General features: G+C 40.1%; 1 protein-coding gene across 2 annotated transcripts in view; it reads left to right on the top strand.

Annotated features, from left to right (window-relative positions):
• Nucleotides 1-2901: 2901 nt before the first annotated feature.
• gga1 (golgi-associated, gamma adaptin ear containing, ARF binding protein 1) overlaps nucleotides 2902-25809 on the top strand; it is a 34580-nt gene continuing 11672 nt past the window's right edge. The window contains exons 1-8 of one of the 2 annotated variants that reach the window (XM_057861619.1): nucleotides 2902-3009; nucleotides 7234-7318; nucleotides 7493-7568; nucleotides 16512-16610; nucleotides 16708-16831; nucleotides 16907-17007; nucleotides 17112-17192; nucleotides 18735-18872. In XM_057861619.1, the coding sequence (XP_057717602.1) occupies nucleotides 2967-3009; nucleotides 7234-7318; nucleotides 7493-7568; nucleotides 16512-16610; nucleotides 16708-16831; nucleotides 16907-17007; nucleotides 17112-17192; nucleotides 18735-18872 (747 nt within the window). In that variant the 5' untranslated portion in view covers nucleotides 2902-2966. Of the gene's footprint in view, nucleotides 3010-7233; nucleotides 7319-7492; nucleotides 7569-12421; nucleotides 12481-16511; nucleotides 16611-16707; nucleotides 16832-16906; nucleotides 17008-17111; nucleotides 17193-18734; nucleotides 18873-25809 lie in introns of those variants that run through there. The other variant, XM_057861620.1, reaches the window with a different exon arrangement.

Raw genomic sequence — 25809 nt, 5'->3', positions numbered from 1 at the left:
ACTTTATAATTCCATGCACTCGGTCAAGCAGTCCACTGCCAGTGGCAGCAAAGCAACCCCAAAACATCAGGGAACCTCCGCCATGTTTGACTGTGTGGACCGTGTTCTTTTCTTTGACGGCCTCATTTTTTTCCCTGTAAAGTGTATGTTGATGCCTTCTCCCAAAAAGCTCTTCTTTTGTCCCATCTGACCAGAGAACATTCTTCCAAAACGTTTTTGGCTTTCTCAGGTCGGTTTTGGCAAACTTCAGCCTGGCTTTTTTATGTCTCTGGGTCAGAAGTGGGGTCTTCCTGGGTATCCTACCATAGAGTCCCTGCTTTAATTCAGACGCCGACGGATACTACGGGTTGACACTGTTGTCCTCTAGGACTGCAGGACAGCTTGAACTTGTTTGGATGTTAGTCGAAGTTCTTTATCCACCATCCGCACAATCTTTGGTTGAAATCTCTCGTCAGTTTTTCTTTTCCGTCCACATCTAGGGAGGTTAGCTTCAGTGCCATAGGCTTTACACTTATTGATGACACTGAGCATGGTAGACACAGGAACATTCAGATCTTTGGGGATGGACTTGAGATTGCCCATGCTCAATGTGGTACACACAAGGACACAGAACAGAGGTTGAGTAAACTTTAATCCATTTTAACTGGTTGCAAGTGTGATTTAGTTAATGCCACCACCTGTGCCTGTGCCACAGGTAAGTAACAGGTGCTGTTAATTACACAAATTAAAGAAGCATCACATGATTTTTCAAAGGGTGCCAATACTTTTGTCTGGCCCATTTTTGGAGTTTTGTGTAAAATGATAATGATTTTTTTTCATTCTCTTTTGTGTTTTTTCATTGTTAGCAAAATAAATGAAAATATTACTACCAAAGCATTTGTAATAGCGTACCGCACGCTACACGTCACTTCCGCTCATTAATATTCACGAGCTTAGCAACTGTTGCTAAGGGGGGACACGCTGACGCTTGTCCCTCATGTTAGATGCATGTAAATAGTGTACGAACGAGATGTTTACTGAGCTAAACCTACCAATTCTGTCTGAAAATGATGTCCCTGGTGCCAAATTCACTGGTAAAGATGTGGAAGAACATACAAATGTTCAATTAAAGAGAGTGAGTGTCGAGGGCTGAAAAAGAGCTGACCTGATCCACACCTTTTTCCGTACGCCATTGACAATGACGTTCTCCCGTTTCAACAAGCTATCCTTTACCACCATATGCCCTGTCCTTCTTATATATTATATCCTCTGGTTGTCTTACGTCTCTGACCATTCTTGGGGGCAATTTACATTGGTATTTTTGTGTAGCGATCGCAAATGCTACTCAGTTACAGCCAGCGAACACTTTTAATTTTTTCATTAATAACAAATCTTAATTCTATAATTTATTTACACTTCCCCCTTACTCAAGTTGTTTTTTACAACAAAAAAGAAACAGTGGCAGTCAGAGACATTTCAATTTTTTTAGGTCATTCATTGTCAGACAGAAGCAGCACGGCAAAACGCCACGCCCCCCCCCCAAAAAAAGTCAAAATATCAAAATGGCTTACCTCTTCGTCCTCTGAAGGACCATGGCCCCCAACAAAATGTTTACTGCATATGAAATGTCAACGGCTTCATCTTTCTGCCATTAAACTGGTCTTTTGGACGTCGGCAAAAGTTGATCCATTCTTCAGCTAGTACAGAATGCTGCAGCCAGAGTCCTCACAAATACAAGGAAACTGGACCACATTACACCGGTTTTGAAATTGTTACACTGGCTTCCAGTGAGTCAAAGGATAGACTATAAAATACTACTGCTCGTCTACAAAACTCTTAATGGCCTTGGACCCAAATACATGCTTGATATGTTAGATTTTTATGAAAAATCTAGACCCCTAAGGTCGTCTGGAACCCGCCTCCTGTATGTCCCAAGAACAAGAACCAAGCAGGGTGAGGCAGCATTTAGTTATTATGCTCCTCACCTCTGGAACAAGTTACCTGAAGGTCTGAAGTATGCTCAAACTGTTAGCTCCTTTAAATCAGGGCTAAAAATGCTTTTGTTTAGCACTGCATATCCATAACTGTCTATATATTTCAATCTATTTGCTCTCTATTCCTCTTGTGCTTATCTCCATTGCTGATTTCAATTATTATTATTAGATAGTAGTAGTATTTTTTTTTTTTTAATTATTATCATTATTGTTATTCTATTCGTGACTAAATCCGATTTTTATGAATAATTTTATTTCCTATTTTGATTGTCTTTGCTTTTATGTTCTAATTGATTTTAATGTGATTTTAATGATCTTCATGTGATGTAAAGCACTTTGAATTGCCTTGTGTTGAATTGTGCTATAGAAATAAATTTGCCTTGCCTTGCCTTGCCTTGCCTTCACATTTCTTTCTCAAAGTTTTTGGTTTCGGGAAACGTATGAAGAAAACATCCTTCATATGTCGTAATGTCTAGAGTCGTTTCTACAAATGCCATAGCAGCCGTGTTTGATCGGCATGTTCTTTTTTTAAAGATTACCGGGGAGAAAAAGCTGAAATGTAATGGATTTTACGCGAGGGCGTGTGTATTATGTCCCACTTCCGCGATGGCGACGTCACGGTCTAAAAATAACATTCGTGTGGTACGCTATTGCAATCATTTTCTGAGAGAAATTGAGCATTATCTGACAGAATTGCAGGGGTGCCAATACTTTTGGCCAGCACTGTAAATGAAACAGAAATAATTTTCACGTAAGATACAAATATACTAAATATCAAGTATTTTTAATTCTAACAATGTATAAATGAATAAAGACTTGGCTAAAAAAAAAAAAAAAAACAAACAAAAAAAGTAAACAAAATCATAATGGATCTCTGCACCACTGATCTATCAAATGTAGTTCTATGCTTGCTCCGCCTTTACGTACTTTGCGTACCTTTACGTCCTCCGTCACGAGACCGACGCACGCACAGACGACATAAATCTCGCAGTGATGGCTGCTCCTCCTGATACGGAGAATTTAGAGTGTCGCATCAGTGAGTATTTGTGCTTAAATGAAAGAATTATACTCTCATTTGGTCCCGGAACAGCGATAGTATCAAATCTGCATCCTAAGTGCGAGGTGTCATTGTAGTTTAAGCGGGCAGAGAAGGCTGAAGGCGTTTCCGTGACATGCAGAGTGCTAACCTAGCTAAGCAGCTACCTGGACATGCCAGCTGTCAACAAAACACAAACTGGCGGACTTTTAGCTTCGTGTCTTCATTTATTAACACTGTGCTACACGACAGGACGTCGCGGACTCTCGGTTGCAATATTACGGCGTACTTTGACTCTCAATTAAGCTGTTGACCCGTAAGAAAGTTCTGGATTTGAACTAGCTCCGTCGAGACCTCTTTGCTTAAGCTAGCTAATGTTGACACGTAATGGTACACCTGGACAGCACGAATTTGGATGATTTAAAAGTTAATAATTAAAATCAATACGTTTGCAAGCTTGTTTAAAGAAACAAACGAAAATAGATATGTTACAGTAACTTTCGAATCATTATGTCATCATATCAAACAGAATGGCGTTTGATAGAGATCCAAGAAACAAGTTTTGTAAGAATCGTTTAGGGATTAAGCCTTTAAAGTCCAGGCCTATTTTGTCTGATTTTGCATGCCTTTGATGTTACCTTTATTAAACAATTTTTCACAATGGCATGGTTTGGTCCCTTTTTTTTTTTGGGTCACCTTAAGCTTCCCGTCCAAGCTGTTGTTTTCTTTACTGGCAAATTATAAATCAACATTTTGGGACCAAAAATCTTTTTTGGGGGGGGTCAAAATTTGTAATATTGATGTCCTATTGCCAACCAAACATGCTCAACAAACCATTTTGAACCTTGATAATATTTATTCAACATGTTAGGATGGACATTCAACCCCCCCAAAATTTGAATAAATAGTTTTATATTTGATAATTCAACATAAACAGCAGGTATAGTCATAGGCGTTTTTGGCCTTTATACATGCTCTGGTCAAAACAGTTTATGTACAGTGCAAAACGGTGAAAAAATATATACCATCTGACGCAAAAAGTGTTTGGAGGACATCTCTACGGTGAAAAAATATATACCATCTGACGCAAAAAGTGTTTGGAGGACATCTTTTTGTGAGTTTAGGTATTGCACCCATATCCTCATGAAAACGATGTTCCGTATTTTTCGGACTATAAGTCACAGTTTTTTTCGTAGTTTGGCTGAGCGTGCGACTTGTACTCTGGAGCGACTTATATGTGAAATTATTAACACATTATTTTTTCATTTCACATGTTATTTTGGTGTTTTGGATTGACACTGGTGGTTTGGTAAACTTGTTAGCATGTTCTTTATGCTATAGTTATCTGAATAACTCCTAATAGCTATGTTATGTTAACATACCGGCCACGTTCGTATTTCGTTGTTCATGCATCATGTAACATTATCATACTGTACACTTATCCAGCATGTTGTATTCTATTGTATTTTTATTTTAAATTGCCTTTCAAGATGACATATCTGTTCTGTGTGTTGGATTTTATCAAGTAAATTTACCCCAAAAATTCGACTTTATTCTTCAGTGCGACTTATATGTTTTTTTGCTCTTCGTTGGGCATTTTATGGCTGGTGCGACTTATACTCAGATGCGACTTATAGTCCGAAAAATACGGTACACACAATCAAGCTTCTTGAACACACATTTATATACACAAATTGAGGAGACTGATTGTGGGGGAAAAATTAAAATATGTAGGCTGTGCCTGTGGTGATCAACTTATGCCGCGCTGACTTCTCCAGCCTCTCCTCCTATCATCCCTTTTCCATGCTGACCCCTTCTCCTCTTTCCAGTGGGGCAGTGGGTGTAGATTGCTCATTATCACTACGCATGTATGTGTGGGGGGGGGGGGGAATGTAAGCGTTCATGAAAATAACAGAATATATGCAGATATTAATAATAATAATGAAATCTATTAAGAAAAAAACGTAACTGAATATCTGCTACATCCCTAATCTTCATATAGAAAGAGCAACACAAACTGTAAATGTCTGCCTGAGATAGTCATACACTACACAAACGACCTTGATCTAACACACACATTTTATTAGAACATTTTATTAATATATATACAAAAAGACATACTTACTGTAAATAGCATCAAAAGTAACTGACAGCATTAAAAGTAAAGTAAGTTGTCTTACCTCTGCTCGTCGATGGCGTCGCCCACGTGTTCAACTCCGTTACCCTTTCAGTTTATTAACAAAGTCACACAGTTGCTCGCTCAATCAAACCAGCCGTGGCTCGCTACCTTGCTACTTGCCTCCCTCCCTCTCATTCGGTAAATCCTCGCTCGGGCTCAGCAGGAGAGGTGGGAATCTTGGGGCACCTAACGATTCGATTACGATTCAGAGGCTACAATTCGATTATAAATCGATTATTGGTGCACCCCCCAGCTATTAGCTGCGTTTAATGTTTCGTACATTAGTTACAAAAATTATACAAAAATCCTCTCAGGCTTAAATAAATTACTATTTCATTATCTAGTTCACAGTTCAAAACAGTAAAATACTCAAGTCCCCATTCTGTATTAGCAGCTTTAAACTGCGTTCAACTTTGTGAATCAACCTTTAAAGTTGTTAAAATTGCTCCGGTTATTCTATAATTTCCCTTCTATTTTTGACATGTGAAAGTTTTAAAACTGCTTCATCATTTAAAGATGGATTAAAGTCACGATTTTGCTGATTTAGAAGTATTTTAGATAAAAAGTTAATTAGGTTCGCTCGGAAGGTTCGCCACAACAGCCTTCCAGAGATGTCTACTGTTTTAAGATGATGGCTGTTCACTAACGCTGGTGAGTCTGCCATTTCGCATCTAGTTTTCTATACATGTGGTATCTATCATAGCATTATTTGGGCGTAGTTTGTAGTGGCTGTCGGCCGCAGTCAGATATTGTTTTTTTATTTAGCGGTATGAGTTGAGCATGATTTTACTCTCGTTCCGTTCCTTATTGCGTCCCGAAGACCACGCTGTGTTCTAGTTCCGCTTTACTTTGGATATTTCAATCATCTGAATTTGGATGTTTGTGTATCGTTCTCCAATCTTCCACGGCCAAATCGCGAATAATCTAAGAATCAGAAATTTCGCACACCTTCACTCAGCAATATGTTTATAATTTTCTTATTGTGTGCTTCCATTATGACGTCTGTTGTTTACTTCTTGTTGTTTACTCTGTCGATCATGGTTGAAATGCATCAGTGACTGTATCATCCTTGGCAACATAGGAAGGAAATATAATTGACCAAATGTACAAAATGCATGCTCAACAAATCAAGCAAACAAGAGCAAACCGACTAAAACCGGGTGAATGAAATATTTCTTGGTAAGGGTGTATATCGTGATAAAAACGTACGTTTGATAAGTTATCGACAACAAAAAAACAAACGTGTACATCTATTTTACTGTGCATACTTTGAAACTATGATGCAAACAAATACAATTAACAACTGCTAATTGCATTAGATGTTTGAACAAAGATGAGCGATACTGGTTTTTCAGGACCGATACAGATTATTAATAGTCAAAGGGGCCGATAATCGATTTTTGGAGCCGATATTCATTTGCAGTAAAAGTGTAACAATTGGCGTAAAGAAATTGAAAAATGCAAACCGTGAACTTCATTGAAATAGAAAATGCATGTTTATTGAATCACACAAATAGAAAATAATAGTTCTAGAAGTGCCTGAATTTCCTTGATTCAGAAACATCTCTTATAAAGTTGAATAAAAGGTTAAATATATAGCTTTCTGAAAAATTTCCACTGAAAACAAAAGTACCGATGAATTCGTCTAAGTATCCTTGAGCAAGATAATGAAACCCCACATTGCTCCTGGTGCTGCGTCACCAGTAGGTAGATGAGGATCTAGTGTGAAATACTTTGAGGCTGTTAAAGAAGTGGAAATGCGCAATACAAGTGTAACTCCTTTTACCAATACCATATAAACAAACAGAGGACGGGGTGAATACTAGTGCAGGAGAGAGAGGCCTGGATGCATCTGAGCTGAAATAACCCAGTTTTAAATTGATTTTTTCATATCGGCTGGTCAGATTTAAAAACAAACGAACTGATACCTATGTACGTCTAATTTCCAAATATTGATGCTGATAATTGACCTGGCCGATAATCGGTCTATCTGTAATTATGACCATTTCATTCTCTGTCTCCGTTTTCTTACGTTCGCATTATAGACAGAGCAACCAACCCACTGAATAGGGAGACTGACTGGAGCAGCATAAATGCGTTCTGTGAACAGCTCAACAATGATTCGGAGGGGTAAGAGGTCATCACTTTCACCCATCTGACATTTTGTCGCAGTCGAAAAAGAGCAATTAAAACCAAAACCCATGATTCCAATCTTTTAAATCAAATGCTACTTCTGTCAGCCCACGCAGGCCAGCCAGATAACGTGGCGCAATTGTTCACGCTCTGTTTTGTGTGTTTTTGTAGACCTCAGCTGGCTACCAGGCTGCTGGCCCACAAAATCCAATCTCCGCAGGAGTGGGAGGCCATGCAGGCTCTTGTGGTAAACTAATCTCAAACACTTCATGTCAGAATTAGCCTGAACTACATTGATGATCCCGGTTTACGACAGCCTTTTTTACAAGGAGCTCTCGCAACAAAGCTTCATCAAAGCCCTAATTGAACTTCTTTATGTAAAAAGTACGAGGGGCATTCAAAAAGTAATGCACTTAAGTGCAGAGCTCGTACAGGATTTTACCAATCTTGTTTATATTTACACAAACATGATAGGACACACCTTTTTGCGATTGTTATTTGTGTTTTTCTTATTTTCATATTTTTTTTAAAGCTAAAACTAGCTTCCAAAATGGCTGCCCCTCTTGAAGCTCGTCAGAAACAAAGAGCTGTAATCGAATTCCTTGTTGCAGAGGGAGAAACCCCTCTTAGGATTCACAACCGGCTGGAAAATGTCTACAAGGATGATACCATAGACTATAGTACTGTAAAAAGATGGGTACAGCGGTTTAAAAACAGTACTGAAGACCATGAAGAGGTGGGTAAAGCCAGCATAGCCAATAAACCCCGTAGTGGTCGGCCATCCACTTCTGTCAATCCTGACAACAAAACGTATGCTGATGAGTTAATTTAAGCTTTAAAAATCTGAAAATAAGAAAAACACCTATAACAATCGCAAAAAGGTGTGTCCTATCATGTTTGTGCCAAATATAAACTAGATTGGTAAAATCCTGTACGAGCAATGCACTTGAGTGCATTACTTTTTGAATGCCCCTCGTATGTGTTGAGCAGCAACAATTTCTTTTGACCGCAAACAAAAAGAAGATAGGAGGGCGGGGGGTGTCGGGTTTTACACGTCCCACCTACACCATGGTATCCCAGTGTTTCATATGAACTAGATCCGGTTTAACTAGTGCCTCGCTAATCTTGTGGCTGCTTGATATGCTTGTTTAACCTGCTAAGTTTCATTTCAACACACACAATGCTGTGCCACCATCTTATGGTATCTTGTTGTCAATGCAGTGTTGAATCAAGTTTAAGTAGTCCCCGGGTTACGAACAAGTTCCGTTCCTATGCTGGCGACGTAACCTGAATGGCGTACCGCACGCATGCTATTTTTAGACCGTGACGTCGCATTGTAAAGCTGAAGTCGGACATTATAGACCCGCCCTCGCATAGAAACCTTGTTAATTCTGCTACTTTTCTCCGGTAATCTTTCAAAAATGAACATGCCGATCACTCATTGCTTTTTTGGAACTTGTTGAAACGACTCTAGACATTACGACAAATAAAGGATGTTTTCAAAAAACTCGGAGGAATAAATGTGAAGAATGAATCAACTTGCGCGGACTTTTAACGGCAGCTCGGTGAATCCATTCATATGCAGTAAACATTTTGTTGGGTTGGCATGGTCTTTCAGAGGACAAAGAGGTAAGCCATTTGGATATTTTTACTTATTTTTTAGCGTGGCGTTGTGCCGTGCTGCTTCTGTCTGACAATTAATGACCTGAAAAGAATTAAAATGGTATCTGACTGCCAGTTACCTTTTCTGTTGTAAAAAAAAACAAAACTTAAGTAAGGGGTAACTGTAAATAAATTATAGAATTAAGATTTGTTATCAATGAAAAAATTAAAAGTGTTCGTTGGCTGTCACAAGTAGCATTTGTGATCGCGCCACCAAACTAACGATATAAATGACCCCCAAGAACGGTCAGAGACGTAGGTCAACCAAAGGATATAATATATAAGAAAGACGGAGCTGGTGGGAAAGGATAGCTTGTTGAAACAAGAGAATGTCATTGTCAGCCGCGTAAGAAAAAGGTGTCGATAAAAAAGCTAAGGCTATGCGTAGGTCGGCTCGTTTATTTCGTCTTTTTCAGCCCTCGACACTCAAGCCATCTCTTTAACTGAACATTTTTATGTTCTTCCACATCTTTGCCAGTGAATTTGGCACCAGGGACATCATTTTTGGAGAGAATTGGTAGGTTTTGCTCTGTAAACCTCTCCTTCGTACACGATTTCCATTCATTTACTATTGGGGACAAGCTCCCATTTGTCCCCCACTTAGCAACAGTAGCTAACGCCATGAATATTAATGAGCGGAAGTGACGTGTTGCTTGCGGTACGCCATTTCCGCGCAAGTGTGAATTAGCCCTTTAGGTACCCCTAAATCTTGTTATTTTTATAAAATAAAATATAAGATACTGTACATACCATCAATTCTGAGAGGTGTTATTGTTACGCGACTAAAATGAAAAAACAAAACTAGGGCTGCAGCTATCGAATATTTTAGTAATCGAGTAATCGACTGAAAATTCTATCGATTAATCGAGTAATCGGATAAAACAAATATTTTTAGGTGAAGAGCAATTATAAATATACATGAGAAAACAAGACATTTCATCTAATTCTGAACCATTTTCAGTCAATCAATGTCTTTATTTTCGATGTATATTGTTGAAAACAGCCAACAATTGCATCTCAGATGTAACTAGAATTAAAAAAAAAAAAAAAAAAAAAAAAAAAAAAAAAGACTAATTCACTGCTTTGACTCAAAAAACTTTAGATCTTATTACAAAAAAATATATACCTGTATCTTACCTAAAAATGCCGTTACGCTTGATAACACACATCACTTAAAAGTTTGGATTTTTTCCCCACGTCTTTCAATTGAATTTCTCTTTATGTCAATCATTTTTAAATTCTAGTTAAGTTTTAAGTTAGTCTAAACTGCAAGTCCTGATAGGATTTTGAGTTTTTGCAGTGTTCAAAATAAATGTATGATACAGGCTGTATTGGAGCACATTAGCACCAGTGCTACTTGGTGTTTTGTCCAGCAATGACTACTGAGCTAAAATTGATAGTTAGCATGATTAAGTTTTTATTTTACACCCTCATCACTCCACAATGCTATGTTATGTTAAAGCCTGTATGTAAGACACGTTAGCCAAACATCGACAGTGGTCATAATTAATAGAAACCTAGCCCTCCGCAGGGCTAACGTTACTTCAGAACAGTAACGTTAATCTTATTTATTAGCGCTTAGCGCTCTCTATTAGCGCTTAGCGCTCTCTATTAGCGCTTAGCGCTCTACTGCTTTAAGATGGCGGCTGTTTACTAAAGCTGCCCAGACGCGGCCGAGTCTGTCATTTAGCATCTAGTTCAACATACATGTGATCTCTATGAGACGCTACCTGTACCAACGTAGCATCGTGCGGGCTAGTATTTAGCAACGTCGGCGTCGTTTGTGGCGGCTGTCGGCTGCAGTAAGTCCCCCCCCCTCCCCCCCTTCTTCCTCTCCGCACGTGACAGCGCGTTGTCCCGCATTAAAAGTAGTCCGAGCAAAACGTGATGCTTAGAGCTGTCAAAATAAACGATTACTCGAGGTGAATAAAATTACTCAGATCAGTTTTTAAACTCTAGTTACTCGAGTTGCTCGAGTACTCGTTTCAGCTCTAAACAAAACAAAAAAAAACTACTGGAGACTAAAGCCCCTTTCAGTCATGTATCCCGCTAAATTCCCATGTAATATGTGAGACTTGTCCCATATTTGCGACTCGGCACGCTCTGTGCGGGGAGGGCGCGGGACACGATTTTATAGCCTGGACATGATGTCATTTTTGGTCGGCATTGGCAACAAAATAAACTACACACCTCCAAAGATGGATGATGGACTGTCTGTTCCCTGGCTCTATGATCCGGTAGCAATTTAATTTTGTTATGTTTTCAGTTTGATTTAGCTATCTTTCCAGTTTGCCATGTTGATAATTACGATGTTTACCGCGTGTCGTCAAACTGCGAAGAAAGACTAAATGACGATCGGCCCGCCATAATATTTACGTCATCAGCCTTCGCGCTGTGAGCCGGGAATTAACCGGCTGCTTTCATACATGCCGCGTCCCGGTTAAGTCCCGGACATTATACTAGGATCTGGCCCTGTTAATGTCAGCGTCATCTCCTTGTCAGTCGACCTGGGCTAAAATGGCGCACGAGACTCCAGCGTCATAAAGTCAAAATCACGTCAGTCGGGTACGTCATAACCGGGCGACTACCTGTAGTTTGTGCTATTCCATCTGTGACAAAAAGCAATTATCCTTTAAGGCATTGATTGACTATAGGCAATTCATTTTCATATGTAGCATTACTGTTGTGACTGTTTACACTTACTGAACACCTGGAATAACCTGGATTCATTAATGTTAGGGATATGCGGATTAAATATTTTTTGCCTGCAAGTCCGAGTCAGTGTCTTCTGATTTTGAAATTCTGCCTATAATTAGTCCCGATCCGATAGGTTGTAAATGAGGAAAAAAATAGAAGAGTGCCCTTCCACCATTTGAACAAGGCTAAAGTGAAAAAAAATCACATCCCGTTTTTTTGTTGTTGTTGTAAATTCAGTCGTGCAGCACTAAGTAAACAAATTTCATTCAAATATTTTGTTTCACATGAATAAAAAGTTCATCCAATGTGATTAATCTGCGTTATTATTATATTGATTTTATTTTTTGCTGTTGCTGGAAATTTTCTTGCTCTGCAAAGTTTGTTTCAGTAGTGTAATTATGTATAGTATATATTAAGGGAGTGCCAAAAAAATCAATTATTAGATGTGTGGCGATTCGACACGTGACGATTTAATTATGATTCATAAAAGTTTAAAACCATAATTTTCCCTAATAACTTCATGACAGCCGCTCATAGGGGAACAAAATTCAAGACACGTCTGCCGCCCGGACAAAGTTATGATGGATGCTGCGGTTACTGAGCGAGAGATTTGCGCCTTTTTGAAAAGACTGAAAAATAAATTTGTGTATGAGACAGGCAGAGACCGCTCTTCTGTGCGCAAATTATTTTTCAGAGCAAGAGGGGAAGAGAGATAGTTCGCTGCTCCTTGTCTTTCAGTTGTCCAGCTATAGCAGACATGTCCAAAGTGTTTTGCTACATCCAGTGTCCGTCTATCTAAGGTGAATACACAAACCCTCTTGTACTTCTTAGGCTTTATTGTTGTTGTTTTTGAGATGTTACTAGTTTGCGCCGAGTGCTATGCTAATTAGCGACTTCGCTAACATATATTTCCATGTCAAGTTGTGCATTGTTTGGTGGTGTACATAAGTTACTCCAGATGCAGAACGTTTAAAACCAGGATTACGTACAGCGGTAACACTACAAACATGCAAAATAGTACAGAAATATGTGAAAACAAAGTATATTGGTTAAAAGAAGTCTTATTTCTAAAGACACTTTGTTTCCAGAAAATGTGGAATTCATTCCACCAGTGTAAATTTTATTGTTGAGAGAAATAAGTACTGCCTTTGAAACGGCTAATGTTTTTGCACCTTCTTGTGAAAAAGAATATCTTAAGGTCAGCTGTGTGTTGTATGGGCATGTTGAAAAATAAGTACTGCCTTTAAAATGGTTAATGTTTGTACATTTTCTTGTAAAGATATTTTTTAAAAAGCAGTTTAAGGGCAGCTTTTTGTTGTATGGGCATGTTTCCATCGTTCCTGTTGAATCATTCGGATATTTTAAATAAATAATGGACATAAATTCGTTTGGCTACTTTATCAATTAGTAATGTATGATGCATTGATAACCGTGATAATGGTTAAATGGTGTTATACTTGTATAGCGCTTTTCTACCTCTCAAGGTACTCAAAGCGCTTTACACTACATTGCCATCTACCTACTGGTGACACAGCACCAGGAGCAATGCGGGGTTCAGTATCTTGCTCAAGGATACTTAGGCGAGTTCATCAGGGTGGAGAATCGAACCCACAACCTGTGGGTTGGGGGACAACTACTCCACCTCTGAGCCACGCCATCCCCGTGATCATCCGTGATCATCATTCAATCATCGAATCGTAGCGCCCTGAATCGTTATCGAATCGTGGGGTGCCTAAGATGGCACACTCCTACTGTAGACCCTACTCATCAACCTCACAGAATGACGTGTCGCTGTATCCGGCCGCCATATTGTCCGTCAATGTTTATCCGTATTCTCAATGGTTTCAATTTGTCGTGCAATTTATAGTGCAATTCATGGAAGCCCGGGTGCTTTCAGACGCTGTAAACTCATTGGATGCGTTGCATAAAAGGCGTTATGTGGAAAAGCTTCAGTCTATCCATTCGCCAGATCCATATTTGATACCTAAATCGATATTTTTCGACCCGCTGTCTTCGCCCTCTCTGCCTGACATCTGCTACCCTGATATCTACAACTATCTTGTCCACACAAAATCAGCCTATTCTCACGAAAGTTTGAAAAAGTTTAAGAGCAGCACTCTAAGCAACATTACCCCGTGTGACCCTTTACTTCCAATTTTCTAAAATGGCGACAATCAATAATAAAAAAAAAGTTGATTGCGATGGCCGACGCTTCAAGGATAGGTGGATATTGGACTATTTCTTCAATAAAACACACAACAACTGTGTCTGCCTCATTTGCAAAGAGACAGTCGCTGTTTTCAAAGAGTTCGATGTGACGCGATAATGATATTACCGAACAAGATACGCTGACATGTACGACAACAATACAGGGAAGATACGCAGCGAGAAATTACAGCAACTTGAAGCTTGTTTAATTTCACAGCAGGAGCATTTCGCAAGAGCCCGAGTATCGAAAGAGAACGCCACAAAGACGAGACTGTTGAAATTATGGATTAAAAAAAATAATAAAGCAAATGTGACACACAGAAGGGCTTGCTAAAATTTGTTTAAATATATTGTTCTATGTAAATCAGCCAAGGTAGCCCCCCGCATTTTACCACACCAAATCTGGCCCCCTTTGCAAAAGGTTTGGACACACCTGTTTAACTGATGATCCGTAGACGAGGCCAGCTTCTTTCACTTGGTACCAGCTAAATATTATTCAAAATGTAATGATGGTGGAAGAAATAAGCATCTTGAATTTGAAACTGTATGTTGTCGGCGATTAGCCTCGCAATGATCTTAATTGTAGTTGTCAGCCCAAAACCCTCTAAATATATATTAAATGCATCTTACCAGATATAAAATGACTACTACATAATCCGTGGTAATCGTTTGGAGCCCAGTTTTCTCGTCCAATTGCAGCAGTCCATCTCGCTCTCCTCTCCGGGTCTCTCGGAATACGGTAGAACTTCAAGTCTGTCCGTCTGTCTTCTCTGTTATTGCAACCAACCGCCACACACGCCTTCACCATTTTGATTATTAATGTTAACGAGCAGAAAAACACGCCATAATAGGAGGAATTTACGTAGCGGTAATGCTTCAACACGACGAGTTGACGGACAATATGGCGCGGAGGCGTGGTTGTGACGTCATATGAGTAGGGTCTATATTAGGGCTGCAGCTATCGAATATTTTAGTAATTGAGTAATCGACTGAAAATTCTATCGATTAATCGAGTAATCGGATAAAACAAATATATTTTTAGGTGAAGAGCAATTATAAATATACATGAGAAAACAAGACATTTCATCTAATTTTGAACCATTTTCAGTCAATCAATGTCTTTATTTTCGATGTATATTGTTGAAAACAGCCAACAATTGCATCTCAGATGTAACTAGAATTTAAAAAAAAAAAAAAAAAAAAAGACTAATTCACTGCTTTCACTCAAAAAACTTTAGATCTTGTTACAAAAAAATATATATATATCTTACCTAAAAATGCCGTTACGCTTGATAACACACATCACTTAAAAGTTTGGATTTTTTCCCACGTCTTTCAATTGAATTTCTCTTTGTGTCAAGCCATTTTTAAGTTCTAGTTAAGTTTTAAGTTAGTCTAAACTGTAAGTCCTGATAGGATTTTGAGTTTTTGCAGTGTTCAAAATAAATGTATGATACAGGCTGTATTGGAGCACATTAGCACCAGTGCTACTTGGTGTTTTATCCAGCAATGACTACTGAGCTAAAATTGATAGTTAGCATGATTAAGTTTTTATTTTACACCCTCATCACTCCACAATGCTATGCTATGTTATGTTAAAGCCTGTATGTAAGACACGTTAGCCAAGCATCGACAGTGGTCATAATTAATAGAAACCTAGCCCTCCGCAGGGCTAACGTGACTTCAGAACAGGAACGTTAATCTTATTTATTAGCGCTTAGCGCTCTTTATTAGCGCTTAGCGCTCTACTGCTTTAAGATGGCGGCTGTTTACTAAAGCTGCCCAGACGCGGCCGAGTCTGTCATTTAGCATCTAGTTCAACATACATGTGATCTCTATGAGACGCATGAGACGCTACCTGTACCAACGTAGCATCATACGGGCTAGTATTTAGCAACGTCGGCGTTGTTTGTGGCGGCTGTCGGCTGCAGTAAGTCCCCCCCCCCCCCCCCCCTTCTTCCTCTCCGCACGTGACAGCGCGTTGTCCCGCAATAAAAGTAGTCCCAGCAAAACGTGATGCTTAGAGCTGTCAAAATAAACAATTACTCGAGGTGAATAAAATTACTCGGATCAGTTTTTAAACTCGAGTTCCTCGAGTTGCTCGAGTACTCGTTTCAGCTCTAGTCTATATACTTGTTTGTATTACGGATGTACCAAAAGAAAGATTCTTGGCCAAAATTTTAGATAAATTGGTCAAATTCATTTCAACTGGGGAGGCTGGCATTGAGTGTTCATGTTTTACTGCCATTGACGGGCTTAGATGTCAAATACAATTTCATTGGAGGGCTGGCAGCAATCAAACGATCCCTGCCAACCCTCCCGGTCAAAATTGATTGGACGTCTAACGCTGTCAATGGCAGCCAATGAGTTAAATGAGTGCTCTATGAGTGTCAAAAAAAAAAAAATCGTGGCTACACTGATCTTTTTTTATCCGATTCTGATCCTCTGAAAATGATGTTATCGGGCCCGATCAGGGACATCCGTAATACATGTAAAGGTTTTTCAGGAGCCACAAAACATTTAGTTTTGTGATTTTTACCGAATAGATTTTTTGTTCATTCGCAATAGAACCGCAGTAAGACATCTTGTGCACTTTTTTATATTGCACATGCTTCTTCACCAGGTTCTGGAATCATGTATGAAAAACTGCGGGAAGAAGTTTCACAGTGAAGTGGGCAAGTTTCGCTTTCTTAACGAGCTTATCAAAGTCGTTTCGCCAAAGGTAAGATGTTCTCTGGAGAGTCTGCCTGTGCACATTCTGCATCTTTTGCTCTTAGTACTTAATGAAAGCTGTAAATGTTATTATTGTCCTCACGCAGTACCTGGGTTCACGCTCTTCAGAGCCAGTCAAGAAGAAGGTCTTGGAATTAATCTACAGCTGGACGTTAGGGTTGCCTGATGAGGCCAAAATCTTAGAAGCTTATCAGATGTTAAAGAAACAAGGTAAGTATGATGCACTGGTGAGGCAAAACAGTGTACTTTTAGTCGTCATTTACTGTTTTTTTCCTTTGTCTTTAGGTATTATCAAACAAGACCCTGAACTACCCCCTGATAAGCTACCTCATGTTCCTCCACCTAGGCCTAAAAATGCCATTTTTGAAGATGAAGAAAAGTCCAAAGTAAGAGCCCATAATTAAATAGGTGGTCTTTTTCACCTGACAATAATGTTTATCAGCCCTTGCATGTCATGCTTTCTTTCAATATTCATCTTGCCGTTTGACAGATGTTGTCTCGCCTGCTGAACAGCTCGCATCCTGATGATTTGAAGGCTGCAAACAAACTCATCAAGGAAATGGTCCAAGAGGTGAAACACAGTTTTAATAAAGTCATTCAGTGTCATTTGCTATGATAGACGTCTAATTATGTGGCTCTGAAACGAAATTAAAACTCTCTAAATGAGTTAACCACTTGTAGACGCCCAACTGGACGTCTATCGGCAGCAAATGTTTTCAACGAGTGCTCAAGTGCGATTTCAGGGTACAGTGGTACCGCTACTCTTCTGGAAGTGGTCTCATAACCTGAAAATTCTTTAAGTAAAGACGCGTTTTCCATGTATATGCCCTAATCCAGTGATCCCCAACCACCGGGCGAGGGACCGGTACCGGCTCGTGGTGCATTTGCTACCTGGCCGCAGAGAAATAATTTGTTAACGACCGCAATCTGGCCAGTGCCTCTTGACACATCAGTATGCCTGTCTGCTCTATTGACTAATTAGTGTAGAGATTTGTGTACGTCGCCATCTAGTGGTTGGCTGCCATTATTGGGGTGTTTGCACATCTATAACAGCCCAGAGTCAGTCAATGCGGCGATGTCTTTGGACAGCTTTTTTACGGTCACTGCTGAGCCAAAAGCTACAACCAAGTCCGTTACGCATTCTATGTGGCTAAAACCTAGGAAACCAGGTAACAAAAGCGAATGCGCTGAGCGCATCATATCTCGTGGCGACGGTGTTGCTAATGCCGAGAAAATTTAGGAGAAGAATGAGAGAAGAACTCATTATGCCTGCAACGAGGATATTTGCCGTCAAGTTTTAGGAGACTCCTCTTTTAAAAAAAGGTTGATTCAGCATATGTTAAGTTACATTTTCCCTACATTTAATGTTCATGTTTAGCCCCGTCATGTTCTTTTTATTTACTGACATTTTCTGCCACACATTGCCGGTCTTTTTAAAAAAAAATTTTTTTTAAACGTGACCGTGGTGCAAACAAGGCTGGGAACCACTGCCCTAATCCGTTCCAAGCGCTACTGACACGGCACATTAAATGTTATATTTGGGGAAAACTCGGAAAAAAACAACAGCCAAACCCATCTGAATCATTGCACTTAGCTAACTTCGCTGTAATGACGTAGATAGTAAAACATATGCAAAGGAAAAATTATATATCTTTCCATTGAGGCAATGTCCTCTTTCACGAGATCGATGGTCCCTATTTTCCGCTTCGTGACACAAAAATGCAAGGTGACCTGTGCTCTAATGCACTAATTTAGTGAACCGTGTGTCGGCTTAAAAAACTCTTTGTGAGACAAAAACGCGAGATTTTGCTCTTTTGGCTTAGACGTCGACCCGCAATACCATCGTCGCACCTGTGCAAGTCATCATACTGCAGCACCCAATTTGAAATGTCATTAACAATAGGCCAACAGGAGAGCAGAATCCCATTACAGAAGCATGATGGGAAAGATAATGACCAATAAGGCAGTAGGATCTTATGGCGCAACATTTAAAACCAGGAAGTAGATACGTATCTTTTACAGTATTCGATCGTAAGTAGGGGTACCACTGTAGTCCCATAATGTTTTTTTATTGAAACACGATCACGAAATGGTCCCTTCGAATTCATCTTAGGACCAGAGGCGAGCAGAGAAGGTGTCCAAGCGTGAAGGCGCCATTCAGGAGGTGAAGGAAAGCATCAGTCTACTGACTCAGCTCCTGCAGGACTACGACGCCAACACTATAAATCAAAGCAACTCTGAGCTCCTACAGGCGAGTGCAGCGATATTCCTGATAATCCAATGACACATCCTGCCTGTCATACCCTAATCTTTCCTGTTCTCCCTCTCTGATGTCTAATCGCCGGTGTAGGTACGAAAGGAACCTGTGGAACCCTTTTAAAACATTTGTTTTAAATTGCCTGCTAACTCTTTAATCTCAGGGTTCAATGCGTGTTCGTTTTCGTAAAAGAACTCTAATGACATGTTCAAAGCCAACAATTTATTGCCCTGGTTTCCTGACAGAGGAATCTAAGCAGCATGCTGCATCATAAAGCAATTCCTCCCCAGCCCTTAACAAAATCGGCGTAGGCTGACCAAGACTTTCTGACTTGCAAGCGATATTACTGTATATATGTTAGGAGTGCTTGTAATTGATCAAATGGACATTATTCCTACATAGGGAGAATGTTTATCTAGACATTTGCGGTCGGCTTGGCCCAAATAGCTTGACACCCCTACGCTATCCTCCGACCTGATGAACAGTGCCCTTTACTCTCCTCTCCTCCACGGGCCTCCACGGGCCTCCACAAAGCAAATATGCTCGAGATGGCATGTTGTTTTTTGCCGCCTTTTCACCCTTGAAGTTGTATGTTATCAAACAGGCCCCCCTGCCTAAAGAAACAGACTCAACTTTCTTGTAGCAGATGCATTTGATTGTTTTGTTACATTTAAATGTTTCTTCCCTTTAGTACAGAAACAGTTCGGAGGCCTACGTCTGACGGTGAAGTTATTTTATTCTTACTGTATATGACTGACCGAAGAGTCGAAATGCTCTCCTATTAAATACCTGTTTAAAAGTGTGCTGGTCGCACAAGGGAGTCGTAAAGCGCTCGTTAAAAATGCATGTTTAAAAATGCGTGTGTATAGCTGTTGATGATATCACACACAAAGATTATTAATTAATTTGAGTTATATAAAACAACAAACTTGTGCGCACATGTTTGTCTCTCTCGTATTGGAAGCCATTAAATATCAGGCCCCGTCACTGTCCAGTTTTAAAACTTGTGCCAACATTTGTTTGTAAGTGCTATATATATAAACGCACACATATATACAGTGGGGAGAACAAGTATTTGATACACTGCCGATTTTGGTGGTTTTCCCACTTGGAAAGCATGTAGAGGTCGGTAATTTGTATCACAAGTTCTCTTCAATTGTGAGGGACGGAATCTAATACAAAAAAAACTGAAAATCACGTTGTATGATTTTTGAATAATAAATTTGCATTTAATTGCATGAAATAAGTATTTGATACATCACAAAAATCGAACTTTATATTTGGTACAGAAACCTTTGTTTGCTATTACAGATACGAAACGTTTCCTGTAGTCCTTGACAAGATTTGCACACACTGCAGCAGGGATTTTGGCCCACTCCTCCATGCAGATCTTCTCCAGAGCCCTCAGGTTTCGGGGCTGCTGCCGGGCAACACGGACTTTCAGCTCCCTCCATAGATTTTCTATCGGGTTCAGATCTGGTGACTGGCTAGGCCACTCCAGGACCTTAAGATTCTTCTTACGGAGCCACTCTTTAGTTGCCTTGCCTGTGTGCTTTGGGTCGTTGTCATGCTGGAAGACCCAGCCATGACCCATCTTCAGGGCTCTCACTGAAGGAAGGAGGTTGTCAGCCAAGATCTGGCGATACATAGCCCTGTCCATCCTCCCCTCAATACGGTGCAGTCGTCCTGTACCCTTGGCAGAGAAGCAGCCCCAAAAAAATGATGTTTCCTCCTCCATGTTTCACGGTTGGGATGGTGTTCTTGGGGTTGTACTCATCCTTCATTTTCCTCCAAACACGACGAGCCGAGTTTAGACCAAAAAGTTCAATTTTGGTCTCATCCGACCACATGACCTTCTCCCATTGCTCCTCTGGATCATCCAGATGGTCACTGGCAAACTTCAGACGTGTCTGGACATGCACTGGCTTCAGCAGCGGGACCTTGCGTGCTCTGTAGGATTTTAATCCATGACAGCGTAATGTGTTTCCGATGGTTTTCTTCGAGACTGTGGTTCCAGCTCTCTTCAGGTCATTGACCAGGTCCTGCCGTGTTGTTCTGGGCTGATCCCTCACCTTCCTCATGATCAGTGATGCCCCACGAGGTGAGATCTTGCATGGAGCCCCGGAACGAGGCAGATTGACCATCAACTTGAACTTCTTCCATTTTCTAATAATCGCTCCAGCAATTGTTACCTTCTCACCAAGCTGCTTGCTTATTTTCCTGTAGCCCATCCCAGCCTTGTGCAAGTCTATTATTTTATCCCTGATGTCCTTACACAGCTCTTTGGTCTTGGCCATTGTGGAGAGGTTGGAGTTTGTTATTTTGTTTGAGCATGTGAACAGGTGTCTTTTATACAGGTAACAAGTTCAAACAGGTGCAGTTACTTCCGGTAATGAGTGGAGAACAGGAGGGGTTCTTAAAAAAGAACTGAGAGCCGAAATATTTACTAGTTGGTAATGTATCAAATACTTATTTCATGCAGTTAAATACAAATGTATTATTTAAAAATTATACAATGTGATTTTCTGGATTTTTGTATTAGATTCCGTTCCTCACAGTTGAAGAGAACTTATGATACAAATTACAGACCTCTACATGGCTTACAAGCGGGAAAACCAGCAAAATCGGCAGTGTATCAAATACTTGTTCTCCCCACTGTATATATCTGTATATGTATACACTAGTAATATGGCGGAAAACACTCAGGTGACTTGAAGTTCCGCTCTGAGACCCCCAATTTGACCAAATTTCAAAATTGTCCTAATTGCATGTGTGATACATCATTGGAAAGCTTAAAATCTCTATTTTCTGGGGGAAGAAAAATTTTGAACAGGAGGGCATTTTTTTTAACAAAAAAAAAAAATTAACAGTAAAACCCTAACTGGAGGCAAAAGCACGTGAGAGCAGAATTAAAGACTCCATGATTTTAACGAGATCGCGTACTTGCCTTGTTTCGATCCAAAAACTCCATGAAGCATGTATCATCGAGTGTCAAGACACAGATGTGCCGGATTTTTGGGGGACTTTATGGGTGAAACATGGTCATATAACAAGGGTCGTGATGCAGAAATGGCAGATATCAAGGAGTGGTGGAGATGTTCTTTTTCTTATGTTTACCCTTTTAAACTTTTTTTTTTTTTTTTTTTTTTCTTTGTTATGATCGATTATTTATCATCTAACATATTGGCGAAAATGCGACAGTAACAAAATAGTACAATTAATCGATAGTTATGAGGTAGATATCCGTGAATTTTCTAAAGACGCCATTTTTTTCATTGTGACGTGATTTGTTTAAACGTTTAAAATATGCGAGTGAATAATTTTTTAAAGTATCTTTTTTCAACAAAATATTACACATCAATTAATGATTAAAAATGACAGACATTTGGATTAATATAATTACCTTCTTTTTATGGCTGGGTTGAAACAAAAGCTGTTGCGAGACGTCTAAACGGGTTTACAGGGTAAAAGGGAAAAATTAAAAGTAGTTCGGGGGCTTAATGCGCCATGAATCTGCTATGGCAGCATATAGACACGTTGTTCTAGCAAACAACAGTTCTTTTGGCTTAAAATACAGCAGTTTATTTTAAAGAGTCTTGTCTGTGTTTTCTGCCACATACAGTGGGGCAAATAAGTATTTAGTCAACCACTAATTGTGCAAGTTCTCCCACTTGAAAATATTAGAGAGGCCTGTAATTGTTAACATGGGTAAACCTCAACCATGAGAGACAGAATGGGGGGGGGGGGGGGGGTTGGACTGAAAATCACATTGTTTGATTTTTGAAGAATTTATTTGCAAATCGTGGTGGAAAATAAGTATTTGGTCAATACCAAAAGTTCATCTCAATACTTTGTTATGTAACCTTTGTTGGCAATAACGGAGGCCAAACGTTTTCTGTAACTCTTCACAAGCTTTTCACACACTGTTGCTGGTATTTTGGCCCATTCCTCCATGCAGATCTCTTCTAGAGCAGTGATGTTTTGGGGCTGTCGTTGGGCAACGCGGACTTTCAACTCCACCCGCAGATTTTCTATGGGGTTGAGACCTGTAGACTGGCTAGGCCACTCCAGGACCTTGAAATGCTTCTTACGAAGGCACTCCTTTGTTGCCCTGGCTGTGTGTTTGGGATCATTGTCATGCTGAAAGACCCAGCCACGTCTCGTCTTCAATGCCCTTGCTGGTGGAAGGAGATTTTCACTCAAAATTTCTCGATTCATGCCCCCATTCATTCTTTCCTTTACACAGATCAGTCGTCCTGGTCCCTTTTCAGAAAAACAGCCCCAAAGTATGATGTTTCCACCCCCATGCTTCACGGTGGGTATGGTGCAATTCAGTATTCTTTTTCCTCCAAACAAGAGAACCTTTGTTTCTACCAAAAAGTTCTATTTTGGTTTCATCTGACCATAACACATTCTCCCAGTCCTCTTCTGGATCATCCAAATGCTCTCTAGCGAACCGCAGACAGGCCTGGACGTGTACTTTCTTCAGCAGGGGGACACGTCTGGCAGTGCAGGATTTGAGTCCCTGGCGACACATTGTGTTACTGATAGCCTGTGTTACTGTGGTCCCAATGACAGCCCCAAAACATCACCGCTCTAGAGGAGATCTGCATGCAGGAATGGGCCAAAATACCAGCAACAGTGTGTGAAAAGCTTGTGAAGAGTTACAGAAAACGTTTGGCCTCCGTTATTGCCAACAAAGGGTACATAACAACGTATTGAGATGAGATGAACTTTTTAGTGATGCACGATAATACATTTTTCAACCGATACCGATAACCGATAATTTCCTCCTCATTCCAACCGATAACCGATAATGTCAAGCCGATAATTCTATTAAAAGATTTATGGAAAATTTTAAAGTATACACAAAAGAAAATATTACTGTGCAAAAATATAATTTATTGCTCTTTTTTTCAACATAAAATATGAACAAGTCGTCAATTCAAACATCTAAATAATGCAGATTGTCTGACATTGTGTAATGGTAAACCAATTACTTACAGAGTAAATACCTAAGTTGCACAAAAATGCCTTTAAAAGTAAGCCATTCCTAACATATATAACATTAATACACTGCAAAACACACCTCCTTAAAACTAGTCAGTTTTAAGTGTAAATCTATTGGCAATAAGTGAAATTATCTGCCATCGCTTCAAGTGTATTTCTCTCAGATTTCTTGGAAGAAAAATAGCTAGCTGAAAATAATCTTAACAGCCTTTTTTTAAGCAATGCATTATTATACTTAATCCTAAAAAAAAAAAAAAAAAAAAAAAAACTTGGAAGAAGGAAAGATTTTGAATAATATTTGTGGCTACAGAATATTGATTTAAGAATTTGATTATCTACTGTGACTGTAATTGAGCAGAGAAATAAGTTAAATAATTTGAAAAGTGATTGCTAATGTTATATGCTTTGTTGCACACTGTGAAAATGATTAACTCAAAAGAGCGAGATGTCATGTACCCATTCTGCAGCGCTTTGTTTACATTTGCGGCTTTATCGACATTTGCTTTACAGCAGCTAAACTGATACACGGCAGGACTATTTGGACGGAGTTGGAGTTCGCATCTCCGTGCGTGTTGTTTTGTGCCTGAGTTTTGTTAAGCCTAAAATAAAGGCAGCGTTACAAAGTCATCTGACCGCTCGTCATTTAACATACTGAATGCATTATTGACTGGCTGACTTCGTTTTCTCCATGTTTAAATTATCATCTAACCACTGCGCCGTCATGATAAGCTTGCTTACTGGACATACCTTTTTCATGAAGAATGGTGGTCGTATAAACTGCATTATTTTTTTATCCAGGGCTTTGGCTCTCGGGTCATTTAGGTAAAAAAACAAAAACAAAAAAAAGACGTGTCTCGTCTCGGCGGCGGCGGCAGCTACGTTCGTACAGGATAATCTGCCCGCCCCGGCCGGTTCACCGCGGCGTATCCGGGTCCTGGCTCTGCTCAAAAAAACCGTGTCTCGTCTTGGCGGCAGCTACGTACCGAATAATCCGCCCGCCCCGGCCGGTTCGCCGTGGCGTATTCGGGTCCTGGCTCTGCTCGCACGCCGTGGGGGAACGCACCACGAAACCGGGGTGTTCGCTGGAGGTCCCGAGGCCGGGGAACCGGGCTCGGCGGCGGCCTGCCGGACCGGCCAGAGCGGCGGGCTCCGTCGGAAGACGGCTACTTGCCGACTATCGGTCTCCAGTCGTGCCGGTGTTTAGCCTTAGATGCGAATTTACCACCCGCCTTCGGCTGCATTCCCAAACAGCCCGACTCTGTATCGTCACAAGCCCTGTAGTTTAACTTAGTGTTTACAATAGCTTTAGCATTCCCGCTAGCAGCAGCCTCGTATTCGTTCCAAAAATCTTTGTGATGCAGGTTTAAATGGCTGCTGGGTTAGTGGTTTTGAATGAGGACGCTTTCTTTCTGCCTCGTGGAACTTCTACGGTACATATTTCGCAGATGGCGAGAGCGTCGGTTTTTTTAGTAACAGCCGCCATAATATTCAACTACTTCTTGTCGTGTAACTCCGCCTCCTCAACCCCTCCTCCCTCAGGGGCTTCAGAGAGGGGAGGGGTTGAGGAGGCGGCGTGCTGAATTCTTTGGTTGCGCCCATTTGGAGGCTAAATCAAGTATATAATTATCGGATTGCATTATCGGTTGATTTTTTTTTATTATCTGGATTATCTGTTTGACGTCAAAATTGCCATTATCGGCCGATAATTATCGGCGACCGATATTATCGTGTATCTTTAGAACTTTTGGTATAGACCAGGGGTCATGAATTAAAAATCCTCTGGGTCCGAAATGAAAAAATTACAACAATCTCTGGTCCGGAAATATTTGTAATGCTTCTTTTTTTCCAAAAAATACAAACGTATCTTTACGTGGCCATGCTGATAATTACAACATTCAAAAATGTAAAGAAAATATAAAAA

The sequence above is a fragment of the Corythoichthys intestinalis genome, chromosome 16 (genome assembly GCF_030265065.1).
Source record: "Corythoichthys intestinalis isolate RoL2023-P3 chromosome 16, ASM3026506v1, whole genome shotgun sequence".
NCBI lineage: Eukaryota > Metazoa > Chordata > Actinopteri > Syngnathiformes > Syngnathidae > Corythoichthys > Corythoichthys intestinalis.
The sequence above is the reverse complement of the archived record's forward strand: the minus strand, read 5'-3'. Positions and strand labels throughout refer to the sequence as shown.